We start from the raw sequence: 14,931 nt of genomic DNA on the forward strand, positions 1-14,931 counted from the left end.
ATTCCGCGGACTCCCAAGGGCGTGAGAAAACCACCCGTCTAGAAGAAACCGGGAAACCTCTCCTTGGGCCTCGATGTTCTGGGATGAGTCCCGTTTCCATCTCTCAGCCAAAGCCCGTGTCCGGGAGAACGCCAAGCCTGTGCGTCCTTAAGCTAAAGAGTTTGTCAAGGCCCAGGAGGTTACCCTGGATCCCTCAGGTTAGTCAGCTGGGGGATCGACTGGGAGTCGATCCCCGAGCGGCGAGTTACGGAGAGGGGGCCGAGTTGACAGAGACGTAGGGAAGGGATCCGCAGTGTCGGCTGTCCAACACCCACACCTTGTGCACATGTTCGGAGGAAGGAAAGCCATCGTACCGACCCTGTACCTACATTTTAGAAGGTGACAAAAATATTTAAGCTTGTCCTTTGAGCTGACATAATATCCGTCCTATTAAAAGACTACATTTGCTTATGTCAACCCAAGAAAAGACGCTTTAGACGATGAACGCGAAACGCTCCCCCATTTGCAGTACCTGCGCTATTCACCTAGGCAGCACTTAATGATTCTGACAATTGAGATGTTATCTTTACGGTAATATATAGAGAATATAATTTTCTGCAGCAAGTGCAATTTTCTGGCTGAGATATCCATCTAGAGTCATTATTGAATTATGATTAAAAAAAAAAATTGCTTTGTAATAAGGGGGCTCATTGCCAATTCATCGGTTTCTCTTTTCCTCAAGTCGTCATAAATGTGCTGAGAAACACTGACACCTGGGGCCAAATTGGGCCTGGGTTTTAGTCCTGGTGTGGGGCCGACGGGAGGCTGTCTCTCTCCTCCGCTGGCGAACGTTATTTACCGATCCAGCCGTTCCTTGCCTTGCGACTCGATGGCAAGGCCTACGCTTCCCACTGGGTAGGATAACAAATCATACAGAAGGAGGCTTGCGGCAGCTAGCTGGGTGAACAAACCTGCCTGCCCCTGCGGCACCTTCCGGAAGATTAACTACCTGCCCCGTCTCTTCAGTCCGTCTCCGCTCCCCTGGATTTTGGCTAGTTTGAGTCTTTTAATATTCTCTATGTCACGGTGCCTGGGGGCCGGTGACAAAGCCCAGCTCTCAGATTCCTTGCAATACCCGTGCACACACACACACCCCCATAAATCGTGAGGCCTCCGCAGAAGCCTCCGTGATCTCGGGGTCGCTCCAGGGGTACGGTGGAGATGGAACGGGCTCTCTCCCAGCTGCTGCCAGCATCTTCGCGTGGCTCCCTCGGCTCCGTTTCCCTGTGTTCCTCGTGTCATCTCCCGATGGTCTCGCTTCCCCTTTGTCATTTCTTCTTCGGTCACCCCCTCGGCTCTAACAGGAAAGACCATACATCTAGAGAATAACATTATTTACGGATTCCACTGTGATCTTCCGTGTCCGCGGTTCTTTCTGTCAACATTTATTGAGCACCTCCCTACGCAAGGCCGGGGGGAGTGTTTGAGAAGATGCGAAAGGCGACGGGAACCTTCAGGGAGCTGAGGGAGGGGTGGCTAGCTCCAGGTTACAGCTAAGAGTCAGGAGGAAAGGGGAGATAAAGCACTGCGGGCTCTCGGAGGGGCGGGAGCGAGCCTCTAAAGGGGAGAGCATGGCACGGAGACCCGTCCTGTGTGGCCTGGTGTCAGTGCACGCAGGCAGCCTCTTGCCCCCCGATATTTTTTCCCATCTACTGTTCGATGCTTTACGCGTGTTGTGCCACAGGATTACCTCTCTAACGACAGGTCTGATCTTTCCTGAGCTGCTCGGGAACCCTTAGATCGTTTCCGCCTCGGGGCAAACAGCTGGGTGAGTGTCATTTGAGCCCCTTTAAAAATTCCTCTCTGGCTGCAAATAAAGAAAGCTTGGGATCCAACTGCTCCTGCCACCCTGGGCTTCGGGAATAGCTCCACCTTCCTTGTGCTTGTCCTACGGTCGTTATTTACTTACACACTTCTCATCAGATGGGACGTCCTGAAAAGCAGGGGCTGGGAAATAGAAGGTGCTCAATAAATGCTTGTCAGGCGTATCAGTAAATGAGCCTGCCCAGGGCTCGGTGACCGGGATCCGGGGCCTAGCGCGTCGGGGCGCAGAGGTGAAAGGAACGATGCCTCTCAGCAGCTGCTGGCCGGCGGTGGGGAACCGGCGGGACGGGCTTGGGTGGGCGGACAGAGCACGGAGCGAGTCTGAGTGAGTCTTGGGGAGTAAGCTGTCCGGTTGGTTCAGGCTTAACTTCCAGGACACTAACTGCAGCTGGGTTATTTTAGCTTCTTCTCAGGATTGTTTTTAACACAGGACTGGGGAGCGTGCCTGGCCCAGTATTAACACGGGACTGGGGAGCGTGCCTGGCCCAGTATTAACACGGGACTGGGGAGCGTGCCTGGCCCAGCATTACCACGGGCCTGGGGAGCGTGCCTGCCCCCAGCATTACCATGGGCCTGGGGAGCGTGCCTGGCCCAGCATTACCACAGAACCGGGGAGCGTGCCTGCCCCCAGCATTACCATGGGCCTGGGGAGCGTGCCTGGCCCAGCATTACCACGGAACCGGGGAGCGTGCCTGCCCCCAGCATTACCATGGGCCTGGGGAGCGTGCCTGGCCCAGCATTACCACGGGCCTGGGGAGCGTGCCTGGCCCAGCATTACCACGGGCCTGGGGAGCGTGCCTGGCCCAGCATTACCACGGGCCTGGGGAGCGTGCCTGGCCCAGCATTACCACGGGCCTGGGGAGCGTGCCTGGCCCCCGTATTGTTTAATCCAGGAACAGGGACTTACGGTGACTTTCATTTTCCCTGCTCGGTATATAAAATGCCACCGCGATGGCCTTCTCTCCGTTGCCATCATCTCTCCTTTCCCCCTAACACCGGCTCATCTTATTTTACTCTCAAGATCTTTCCAGCTCTTTGTCCTGACGGCTCTCATGACAACTGCTGCAGAAAGTCATGCCACGTGACAACAGTCGCCCCTCGAGACGCGGCGTGATCACGTCCCAATCACCCGCTGAGCATCGTTTCTGAGCGATGCCTCTCGGGGTTAAACATGTGGCCTGCGGCTGTCGGTGTGTAATATTTATGTTGGCGAAATCACTACAGTGATTTTTCCAACATTTCGCCTATTCGCTAAAATTTGTTAAAAATAACAGTGAATGAATAATAATAAATAACCTTTTAATTTAATTATAAGCAAATGTTGTTTAAAAGCATGTTCGAGTTAACAGGGTGTGAACTTTCACATATGACATAGGGACTGGAAATTCTTTCCTTTAAACCTCAAGTCTGTTAAATCGAGGTTCGCACCATCGCGGGTTCACTGTGCCTTCTTTTAAAACATTCCTTTTGACCAGCCTTGGTACGTAAGTGCCCCCTGACGCTTGGTGAGCAAGCCAGTGTGGTGAGACCGAATCATATCAGTCACACGCTCTTAGGAGGCGTCTGTTCCTGCTGCTCCCGCGTGTTCCGGGAGTGGGGAGTCTGCACCCGCGTTGGCAGAAGGCCGGCCCTGCTTGGGGCGACACTGCTGAGGAACCTGAGGGAGGCGAGACCAGGCCTTCGGGGGGGCTGGTTCAGGGACTTAGCTTCCGTCGGCCGGGCCTCCACTCAGTGACGGGACAGAGCAGCAAAGCTTCCTAAATACCGGCCTGTGTGCCGGCCACTTACCTCCCGTCTGCCGAGTCCACTGTGCTAACATCGCAACACTGCAGTCGGGGGCTTCAGTGCCACAGGCATAAACACTGAAGAACCGTTGGGGTGAGACAGACTTGGTTGATCTGGAGGGATTTTTTTTTTCCTTCCATTTCACAAAGGACATTTTTACCAAACAGTGACCAAATATTGGTAAAGGGGTTCACTCGCCCATGTGAACAGTCATGAGATCCCCGGGAGGGAAGCTGTCAGTTAAAAAGGGCCCATAGGACAGGTCTGACTGTACAGGACCGGCCCCCCAGGAGGGAAAGGTACCCCCGTGAACGGATGTCCCGGTGAGGTGACAAACACCCGGAGCGGTACCTGAGCAAACCAGTGTTTTATTTTTACATCACAGTTTACAGTTCACCCGCCTGGCGGCCGCTGGCGTAGAAACCGTCGGTCTCCATACAATCCCCGTCAGGGCGTGTACCGTACGTTTCTTCGCGTCCCGTCTTAAGAGTAAGCGACATCACTCAAGCAATTACTTCCCTCAAAAGGCTCATTTTTCACATTCTTTCGGCAGCAAGCACCAAAATCAAAACCCCACAATCACAGAAGAAGGGTGGAAGCGGAATCTCAAATTTACCCCCACAAGACATACGGGAAAACAATTTTCATATCCCAGAGGCCGGCGTTATTTGGCATAAAAACAACAGGGTGTCACGGTTGGCCACGGAACCGGGTGCCATTTAACACTGTTCAATAGTCTTCACTCTTTCTCCCGTCGTCTTAACGTGAAAGAACTGTCTCCCGCGCGGCATGGTCTCGTCGGGGGTCCTTCCCGCGGTTGGTGGCACCCAATGCGGGGGGCGCGGGGACCCCCCGCGGTCAGTCTTCCCTCTGAACCGGCAGGCGCTCTGGCGGGAGGACAGACTGCAGCTTCTGCCAGCGCTCCGGAGGCCACAGGATGTGTGTCGCGTGAGCGTGCAGAAGTCCCAGGGACACCTGACCCGTGAGAGAGACAGAAAACCAAGAAGAGGAGGTTACTGGGTGGGCATCGCCGCTCCTGTCTGGACCACAGAGCTCCCCCCAGCCCGGTAAAGGTGGGAAACGCCCCGGGGCACTATGCGGGGTGCTTGGTGTACGTAAGCGCCTGTAGCCCCCACAGCCGTTGGCGGTGGGCGCGGATAGCATCTTCGTTTCGCGTTTGGGAAGACTAAGCACAGGGACCGGTGGAGGCGGGCTGCGGTGACCGGCTGTCCCGCCCCAGGGTCCGCGGCCTTAACGCCAGCCTCAGTGGCCCACTCGCAGAGACTCCTGAAGCCCAACGATGGCTGACATCCCCAGAATTTTCTACAGGGCTCCCGGTATCTCAGAGAGACCCCAAAATAAGTATATTTTGCAAAGAACATTGTCCCGCCTGCTGGGTGAGCGGCAGGAGTTAGATGGGAGAGGAGGTGGGATGCCTCCAAGGGGGTGCGCCGCTCACGGAGAAAGGTGGGAACCCGAAGAAAAGCCGGCAAGGCGGGATGGGGGGCTGTGGGGGGAGTCAAGTATGAAGATCACGGCAGATGACGAAAAATCCCCAGCAGCCGAGATGCACCAGGATGGGCGGGGAGGGAGCTTTTCTCAGAGGACCTCAGGCTGAGCCCCGGGAGGGAAGGAGCCCTTCGGGCGCTCACGGGGACATCACCTGTGGCGTCCAGAGGGGTGCGTGAGCCTGACCGAAGTGCAGCTCGGGGCCTCCCTGGGGCGGGACCCTGCGGCAGGTGCAGCAGGGCCTGAGGTTATTGTGGTTGCTGTCAGGTGTTCTACTGATATTTGGAAGCTTATAACACACTCGGGTCTCGGCACATCTTACTGAGCGCCAGCTCCAAAGCAGATAGGACATGTCCATTTTACTTTCAAATGTTTTTCCTAAGCGTCGGGGCTCCGTGGAGATTAGCAAACAACATTTCTTCCATTGAAGTTATTCTTACCTACCAGCACACGCATTCGAAAAATCACATGGCCCAGAGACTCAAAGGAAAGAGTAAATGTCGAGGGAGAGACTCCAGAAAGATAACCAGAAACACTGTGTGTTTTTTTTTGTTATTTTAAAAAAAGAAAGCTTCACAACAACTTGAAATACAAACAGAATCAACCCAAAGGGTATACCAAGAAGCCCAGGGCCCAATAAAAGGTTTCTTCAACTTATTAAAAAAAAAATCAAACCTATAGAAAACCTGAAAGTGTGGTCCAGGAAATAGCTCTTTTCACCGAAATTTGTGGGGTGTTCACATTTGGCTACACGTGTTCCCCTCTCATGTGCGTGTGAAGATGTGTTTGGTGAACATGCACTTCTTTCTGAACCGACTGAAAGTTGTTGACATCATGTGAAATTTACCCCTAAAGAAACCCTTCCACGTGTATCTCCTAAGAAGTAAGACTTCTTTCCTACGCGGATACAATGCATTCTGTGAAAGATATTTGATATTGATGTGGTATTTCTTAACGGAAGCCCCTGTTCAGATTTTTCCTATTGTCCCCATGTCTTCTGTAGCTATTTTATTTTTAAAATTCTTAAGGATCACAGATTGTCTCCCTGTGGTCAGTATTTTGCTTCCGTTTACACTGAGTTCATTTCAGTCTGCAGTCCAGGCCAGCGGCCTTGTAAAATGCCCGAGAGCTCGAATTGCCCGACTTCCCCTCCTGGTAGATTCAAGTGAAATGTTCTTGGCAAGAAAGCTGCGTAGTTGACATTGTGGTCTTCCCGCCCTGGCACATTGGGGGCACTAAACTTCAGTGAGCCCTGGTATCCTGATGTAAAAGTTTCATCGCCCGATCAAGGTGATATTGGCCACATTTCTCCATCGTAAGCTAGTCATTTTTCCTTCTGTAGTTAGTAATTAATCTGCAGGACATTTTTTTCTATTACAATTGACATCCAGTATTGTTATCTTAGTTTCAGGTGTACAGCCCAGTGATTGGACGTGAATATGACTTACAGGGTGAGCCCCGGCTACGTCTAGTGCCCGTCTGACGCCCCACGCGGTCATTACAATATCATTGACTATATTTAGGATGCTGTGCTTTACATCCCCTCACTGCGTATACCATAGGCAATCTGCATAATTGCCTGTTAGTTCTTAAACCCCTCCATCCCCCAAACCTCCCTCCCATCGGGCAACTATCAGCTTGTTCTCTGTGAGTCTGTCTGTTTTTGTTGTTTTAGTTTCCACCTATAAGTGAGATCATGTGGTATTTGTCTCTATCCGACTTATTTCACTCGGCCCAGTGCCCTCCAGGCCCATCCATGTGGTTGCAGATGGCAAGGCTTCCTTCTTGTTTATGGCTGAGTAGTGCCCATCGTGTGCAGGCATCACCCCTTTACCCACCCACTTGTCTATCGATGGGCACGAAGGCTGTTTCCGTACCTTGGCGACTGTAAGTAATGCTGCAGTGGACACGGGGGTGCATACAGCTCCTTGAATGAGGGTCTGGATGTCTTTGTAGAAATACCCAGAAGTGGAATTGCTGGGTCACATGGCGTTCAATTTTTCGAGGACCCTCCGCACTGTTTTCCACAGCGGCCGCTCCCGTCTGCGTTCCCACCGGCGGTGCACAGGCTCCCCTTCCCCGCACCCTCGCCGGCACCTGTCGTTTGTTGACCTGTGGATGGAGCCACCCTGACGGGTGAGGCGATAGCTCTCTGTGGTTTTGATCTGCATCTCCGATGATTAGCGACGTTGAGCATCTGTCCGTGTGTCTCTTGTCCACCTGTGTGTCCTCTGTTCAGGTCCTCTGCCCATTTTTCAGCTGGGTTGTTCCTTTTTGGTGTTAAGCTGTATGAGTCCCTCCTATATCCTGGATATTAACCCCTTACTGGACGCATCGTTGGTGAACACCTTCTCCCATTCAGTAGGCTGTCTTTCTGTTTTGGTGATGGTTTCCTTTGCTGGGCAAACCCTTTTTACTTTGATGTGGTCCTGTTTATTTTTCCCTTTGTTTCCCTTGTCTGAGGAAACATCCCAAAAGATATTGCTAAGAGCAAAGCCAAAGCGCATATCGCCTTTTTTTTTTTCCCCCCTAGGAGTTTTAGGGTTTCTGGTTGTTACACTTAAGTTGTTAATCCGTTTTGAGTTTAATTTTGTATATCGTGTAAGAAAACGGCCTAGTTTGACATTTTTACATGCATCTGTCCAGTTTTTCCACTGCCATTCATTTAAGAGACTTTTTGCTTATTATAGAGAAATCCAAGATATTTGGGTCCATTAGCAAACATACCATGTGTCACATTTTAAAAAATTCTCTAAGGAGTATGGTGGGAAACCTGCCAGTCTAAATTCTGGTTTAACAGGCAGTTCAAAGCTGCTTCCTTCTTAGTTTCCACTAGAAATTAAGGTGTTTTGTAAGGTTAATAATTCTAATCCCTGCTGGCGGCAAAAGGTGCTGCAGACGTCGCTCTCCTGGCACCCCCCTGCCAGGTTTGCCTCCAGAACCCTCTCCCCGTATTCCTTGCCCTCCGCTGGACTTCAAAACAGAGCCAATGCGACAGGGCCACACAATTAAATACTTTGCATTGAAAAAGTAAAACCATGTGCTTGACAGGAGATTCAAAGTGAGATTCTTTGAGAGGCCTCAGCGCGGGACGCGTGTTCCTTCATCACCAACGGTTTTCGCTTTAATCATTTCAGAGCCCTTCTCCCGTCCGCGCCTTCGCTTTAATCAGAATGTGTCTCCGGGTCACGCGGCGGCCTGCTCGTGATTTTCTCTAGACGGCTGCAGAGCCATGAATAATCATGCCGCTCCCGCCCCGGACACCTTCAGGAAGTGGTTAGTTCGACATTTTATGCAAAAGTAGATACAAAGCAGGCCCTCCAGGGGCATCTGCTGCTAATTCTCATGAATTAATTTCCCAGGATTAATGTTTATGCACCAGTCTTTGTGCCACATAATCAAATCCCCGGGGGCTGAAGTGGCCTAAACTGCTTATTTGGCAGCTTGATTTCAGTAGGTGATGAAAACCCCTTGAGCATCATTTAGATGGTTAGCAACTCCCAGGGCCCACAGTCAGCCACGTGGAGGGATGACAGTCCTGACCGAGGTCTCCTTGTTTACCTGTGTTCTTCCCAGTCTCGTGTCCCGCCTGCCAGTGTCATGCAGCGGATAAAACAGCTCATGTACATACATGAGGACAGAGGTGTGAAGGCCTTGAGTGTCGTCTGGCATGACTTTAAACCAGATTTGGGCCACCTGGGCGGCAGCCACTGCGACAGGGGACTGCCATGGGTAGGAGGGGATTTGGGACAAGGTGGCCCATAGCCACTGCCACCCTGCTGCTGGGCGGACAGGGCCACTCCTCCGTCCTGGTCACCTTTGTGCGCGGGTGGTTGTCTGGCACCCAGTCCCTGCCGCGTCCCATCCCTCTGTGATTCCTTCTTTCAAAGAGGAAGTGGGAGGTTTACAGAACAGCCCGCCTGGGACAGAAGATGATCCATAAAAGCGACAACTCCCGGGGGGGGGCGGTTGCTGGGGAGAGCGCCAGCCTGGGTCCTGGGCACGCTTTCTCCTTCGCGTTGGCTCCCAGAGAGCGAACGGCGCTCCCAGGGGGGCGGGAATGGCCTCGATCTTAAGGGAAGCTGAGCTCTTCTCTGATTAGATGTCTACAAGCTATTTTTCACATCGGTCTACCCCAGGACACCCTAAGCATCAGCGTGGACAACGCCCCCTGCAGCAGGATACCCCCAAGAGGCAGAAGCACAATTCAACTTGCTGGCAAGGAGCTGAACACTGCTCTGTAAGACTCTGAAGAGACTGAGGCCGCGCAGGCTCGAGTGGCAGGGAGCGTTCTGACGAAAGCCCGAGATAAGCACTCGGATTACCTGGAGGCGGGCAGATGGGCTGCCCCGAAGTGATCTGCTGTAAACATCAGCCTTTCAGCTGTGCTTGGCTTACAGGGGCCCTCTGTGTTGTGTGTGGCTGGGGGGACTTCCGGCCCTGCGCTCTGGCTGTGTCTGCAGGGCTGCGGAGGGTGGGCCTGGGTGGGCCTTGGTCTCCCCCCGGGACCTGTCAGTGGTCAGGGCTGTGGTGGCAGCTCTCCCGTGTCTATCAGAGCTCCCCAAACTCCAAAGAGTTGTGTCGATAAGGAAGGTCGCCCCAGGCACCGGGAGGCCACCAGTTCGATTCCGGGTCAGGGCACAGGCCCGGGTTGCAGGCTCGATCCCCAGTCGGGGGCCGGCAGGAGGCGGCCAGTTGATGTTTCTGTCATCAGTATTTCTATCTTTCTCTCCCTCTCCTTTCCTCTTTCTCTAAAGTCAATAAATACTTTTTTTTTTTTTAAGTCACTGAAAGAGTGGTCTGACCCTAGCAGAGCTGGTTGCTCTGGAAGAACCACCTACCAGGTGCTCGAGGTGTTAGAGGCGGACACACGGGGAAGCAGGGTCTTACTCGCCGTTGAAATCCTTGGAGGCGTGGGCATGCACCTGTGGGACCGCCAGTCTCTTCTGTGTTTAAATATTCCAAAATTATTGTTTTTAATAAGTTGACAACCTACTGAAAAGGCAACAGAATGGACGTGACACACGGATTTGTTCGAAAGCTCTAGAACCAGCAACGAACAGTCCGGCACTCGGGAAACCGCGTGGGGAGCCAGGCTCGGAGGACAAACAGTGCGTCGTCCTTGGCAATTCCTCACTTCTCTCAGTCGTACTGGTCTCCCTGCGAAAATGGGGATGCAGCCTCAACCCTTCCAAGCGGCGCAGGAAGGGGAGGGTGTGGGGCGTGCAGAGGTCTGGCCCGGAGGCCCCCGCACGCTGACCGCGGGACGTCGGGATGGGGAGGGGCAGTTACAACGCAGTACTAACCAGAGGTAAGAAAGCGGGGTGCTGAGGACGGCCGCGTTCCCCTGTATCCCACCGTTCACTGTCCGGGTAGGAGCTGCGCCTTTGAGAAAAGCTGTGCTGGGTTAGCTTGTGATCTTTAAGTATAAAAATGGTTGCAAGAAATCTTGTTCCAATAAATGTCCTTCCTAGGGACTCCATGTACAATAGCAATAAAACACGGTTGCCGTTATGTTTCGCTTTTTCCCACAGAGCTGAAGTTGGAAGGAGCTTTCCTACGTACCCGGCGAGCTCAATAAAAGCAAAATCCTTCGGATTAAGGCATCATCCCGGAGAGGCCTCCGCCTCCCGCAGAGGCGCCTGCAGGGACCAGCCGGGGGGGCGGCTGCTGTAAGTTACTTGCAGGACAGATCTCAAAGAAACCGCTTTTAGGTGAATGGGCAAAGCTTTCTTGACTCTCCTGCCAGCTCTTCAGTGCCAGTTCAGAGGTCCATGCGGAGAACACATTTCCTTAGCGGAATAACTGTGTCACGGAGGGCGCCGGTTTCCGACCACTGCCTCACCCCCTAACCCCGCTGGCTTGTTTCACTGGGTGACGGAATCGTGTTTTTAAAGGCCAGCGTTTCCGGGGACCTGTCTGCTGTCCCCATGGCCCTGTCCCATCGCCCGCCGATCACTCCCTGCGGGAAGCTCCACCCCAGCGAGGACAAGACCTGGCTTCTCTCCTTCAAGTTTGCTGGTGTCACCAGCACCTGTCCCCCGGTTACTCTTCTCTGCCTTTGTCGCCTCCCTGCGGGCCCACAGGCCGTCCTTGGCGCGCCCGCTTAAACGACACTGCCTGCCTGGGACGGTCCCCACTTCCTTTGGACATATTACCCTTTTGTACATGCTACTGGATTCAATCTGCTCATGTTTCCTTTCTTCTTCTAAATGTGTTTTTATTTCAGAGAGAGGAAGGGAGAGGGAGAGAGAGAAACATCAAGGATGAGAGTCATGGACCAGCTGCCTCCCCCACGCCCCCGACTGGGGATCGAGCCTGAAACCCGGGCCTGTGCCCTGACCGGGAATCGAACCCTGACCTCCTGGTTCATAGGCCGACACTCAACCGCTGAGCCACACTGGCCGGGCTGCTAATATTTTCAGAAGGGTTTTTGTGTCTGTGTTTACAGGAACACTGACTTGTAGTTGTCTTTCCTTGTAACGCCCTTGTTTAGTTTTGATACCGAGTAATTCTTGTCTCCTCGGATGAGTCAAGAAGTGTTCCTCCACCCCCTCCTCTTCATGGAGTGTTGTATTTAAAAATAAAAAAGTGCAGAATTCAGAGTATACCAGCATAATTTCTGCTTCTCTCCCCCACACATCCATCGCCCAGAGAGAGTTCCTTTTACTTATGTGTTTCAAAACCTCAGTGTGTAGCTCATTCATATTTTAAAATAGATCAATATACAAAATCAGTTTGCCTTGTAGAAATCATGTAGTGGAAGTATGAGCTATGAGAAGCAATGGGGAGCAAAAAAAAAATCAAAATATAAAAAATAACATTGTGCTCAGAAAATAAAAATTTGGATGTTTTCAAATGAGTCTTTGCGTGGTGAAGGCTACTGCTAATATGACTGTGTTTCAAAATAAAACACACGATATAGTGAAAAATCAAACTGAATTCTAATTATATAGAAAAGGGTAGTTTTCTAATCACTCCTCAGCCCTAAAAGGTTGTTTTGGCTTTTTTTTTCCCCCTTAGAAAGGTTTTAAGAGTAACTTCCTCAAATTCTTAATATTCTCAATTGCTTTTTATAATTCCTAAAGAAAAGACTCAAAGCAACGTTATTAGTTAAATATGTATCGTGGGGAAATCACCAATTTAATGTGTTAGTAACAACCTTAAAATTGCTGAGTAGCAACATACTTCGGGTTGAATAATTACCCCCAGGAATATCCCTCCTTCCTAACGTTCCCAAGTTTTTCTGACCGCATTATCACACCTATTAAGCCGTGCAATTTTTCAATGCAATGTGTGGCTGTAAACTATTCTCAGTAATATTTATAGTCCTCTTGTCCCAACGGCGTAGAGCCTCTCCCCCAACCACCCGGGCAGGTGCGTTCAGCACCACGGGGAGCTGCCCCCGCAACCAGGTGACCTCCCGGGGCATCCGATCCCACAGTCATTAGACTATCAGCTTTGTTTGCCCCGGCTCTGTGCGGTAAATGCCAATCAATGTCCCCACGTAACCCCTTTTTACTTGGGTTTGCTAGACTGAGAACAAATTGCCTTTTTCAGGGAAGAAAAAAGAAAGTAGGGCTCTCAGGAAAAGTAAACTCTGACGTCTCTTGGGGGGAAAAAGTAAAGCACCGGTGAGACTCATCTTTGAGTTAATTAACCAGTTTGGGGGGTTATTGAGATTCTCCTGTTGGTTGGCCACTGTTCCTCTGCCCTGCATTTTACGCTTGGCTACTTACCACTGTTTGCCCTGATTCCACGGCAGATGCCAAACCTGAGAAAAACTCTCCGGTAAAGCATTTGCTTAGAAGACCAGATAAATGTCTTCTTGTTGGAAAAAAAAAAAGTTAATCTATTGATAAGTAGTCAGTGGTCATTTTTATATGCTGGTTGTCCCCCCAAAAATGTATACACATGTTGAATGATTATAAAGTCAGTGTTTATTAACATTTTCAAAATTTAAAACAAAATTGAATTGTTAGATTGTGTATACATTTTTGGGGGGGACAGCCTATATAATCAGCTCATTATTTTTAGTCCCATCAGAAATAACCATAGAGAACTACAGGGAGATTGCCCCCCCCACACACACACATTTTCTGCTCCTTTTCAGCAGGCATCCCGAGGGATTCAGTGAGGGAGGAATTTATAGCTACTGGCTGAAGAGTTTTAAATGATCTGTAAATATCTCCAGCCGTGCTGGTCCCTTCCCAAGGGTAATCAAGAGTTGGCCAGAACACCTCCAACACCCCATCAAACATTATTTTCAACGGCTGGGTTGAAGGAATGAGACTGTTCAATGGCTTCTCGTAAGGTTTCAGGTGAACAGAAATTAAATGGCCGATAATATCTTAGACCAAAAAAAATAGTAACGATGGTGCTAGTAACTGAAACAGGAAACCCGGAATGAGAAGATTTAGAAATGTGGAAGAAAGGTCCCGGGAGGTGTCCGGGGTGAAGGCGTATCCGAGCGTCATCAGCACGTGAGGGAGACACGTTGTTGAAGATCTGGGTACATCTGTCTACGAGGCCACTTGGAATGAAAGGGGAGGCAGCAGACGGGATCCTCTTTCTGAGTAGACAAGAAAGGCACTGTCTAAATTGTAAAGTACGCCGAGTGTAAGATCTCAAAGGGCAGGCCCCGGATGTATCCACGGCACCCACGACCCTACCTGGAACGCCGCCGGCAAACATTTGTTAAGCGAGTGAACAGAATGACCAAATGAGCCCAGGAATGCTCTGAAAACCCAAAGCATGGAGCCTTTCACGGGGGCCATTTACAGGCATTAACAGGTGGATCTGGCGATTCCAAAGTCACCAAAAGACCTTATAGAGATCAAGCTCTGTAGAGTCTGGGCGGTCGGACCCCAGTCGGGATGCATCGAGGGGCCAGCGAGTGAGACATTGAACGCTGTTTTCTCTTTCAGAAAGACCGGCTGGGAAGAGCAGGGATTAATAAGTAAAAGTGGAGGCGGAAACATCACTGAGAGCTTTTCTCGTAAAAGAGAACCCCCAGGTTCCTGGCGGCCTGGAAGCAAAGCGCCAGGATGGGGAGAACAGGAGAGGCGGGGACTCGCGACAAAGTGGCCCGAGTGCCTCTGACTCGGCCCCGATGTTACGCAGACGGGTCCGCACAGCAGCGAGCGGGCGTGAAGGTGACATTCAGAGGGCACACTGTCGGCAGCAGGTACTGGAAGGTGATAAAAACCAAGGTTTTCTTCCACTAATTTTGATGACGCCTATAATACACAACCAAGCGTCCCAGGGAACGAATCAGGAATTCTTTGTTTAAATAGGCCATGTAAAAGCTGTAGGGTTTTTACAAATGAAGCCACCGTGCTCTGGGGGGAAAAAAGAAAAGTCCAGCTTCTCAAATGTATCCGAACATTTTTCTGCTCTGCAATTGTACAAACTGACAGGAGGTTCTTTTAAGTCCGGGTGTTTATAAGCATAACCTCCGTGCATGCCGGTAAAACAGAAGACGCTTTCTTCTGCTCAGACGTCTTTGAAGGGAAGATCAAAGAGGCAGGATATCATTTGCATTGTCAAACGACCTTGGTCTGCGATCGTCGCAGAAAACAAACAGCTTTCCATGAGCAGAGGCCGTCAATCTGGCCACATTGCGGCAACGCGCGCTCACCTCAGGCTCCGCGCGCGGCTCTGAAACGCGGGCGCGGGCGCGGCCCTGCCAGCCACTGCCCGCTGCTCCACGGCCTTTCCGAACCTCTAGCCCAAATGCCACGTAAATCAAATCGGAGATGAAATCTTTTTTGG

The 14,931-nt window shown here is 51.3% G+C and overlaps 1 protein-coding gene across 1 annotated transcript in view; it reads right to left on the minus strand.

Moving 5' to 3' along the window:
• Window positions 1-3,145: 3,145 nt before the first annotated feature.
• IMMP2L (inner mitochondrial membrane peptidase subunit 2) overlaps window positions 3,146-14,931 on the minus strand; it is a 395,161-nt gene continuing 383,375 nt past the window's right edge. The window contains exon 7 of the mRNA XM_081147358.1: window positions 3,146-4,623. Within this exon, the coding sequence (XP_081003484.1) occupies window positions 4,507-4,623 (117 nt within the window). The 3' untranslated portion in view covers window positions 3,146-4,506. The remainder of the gene's footprint in view (window positions 4,624-14,931) is intronic.

The sequence above is a fragment of the Miniopterus schreibersii genome (assembly GCF_964146895.1).
Source record: "Miniopterus schreibersii genome assembly, chromosome: 9".
In the NCBI taxonomy this organism is placed as follows: Eukaryota; Metazoa; Chordata; class Mammalia; order Chiroptera; family Miniopteridae; genus Miniopterus; species Miniopterus schreibersii.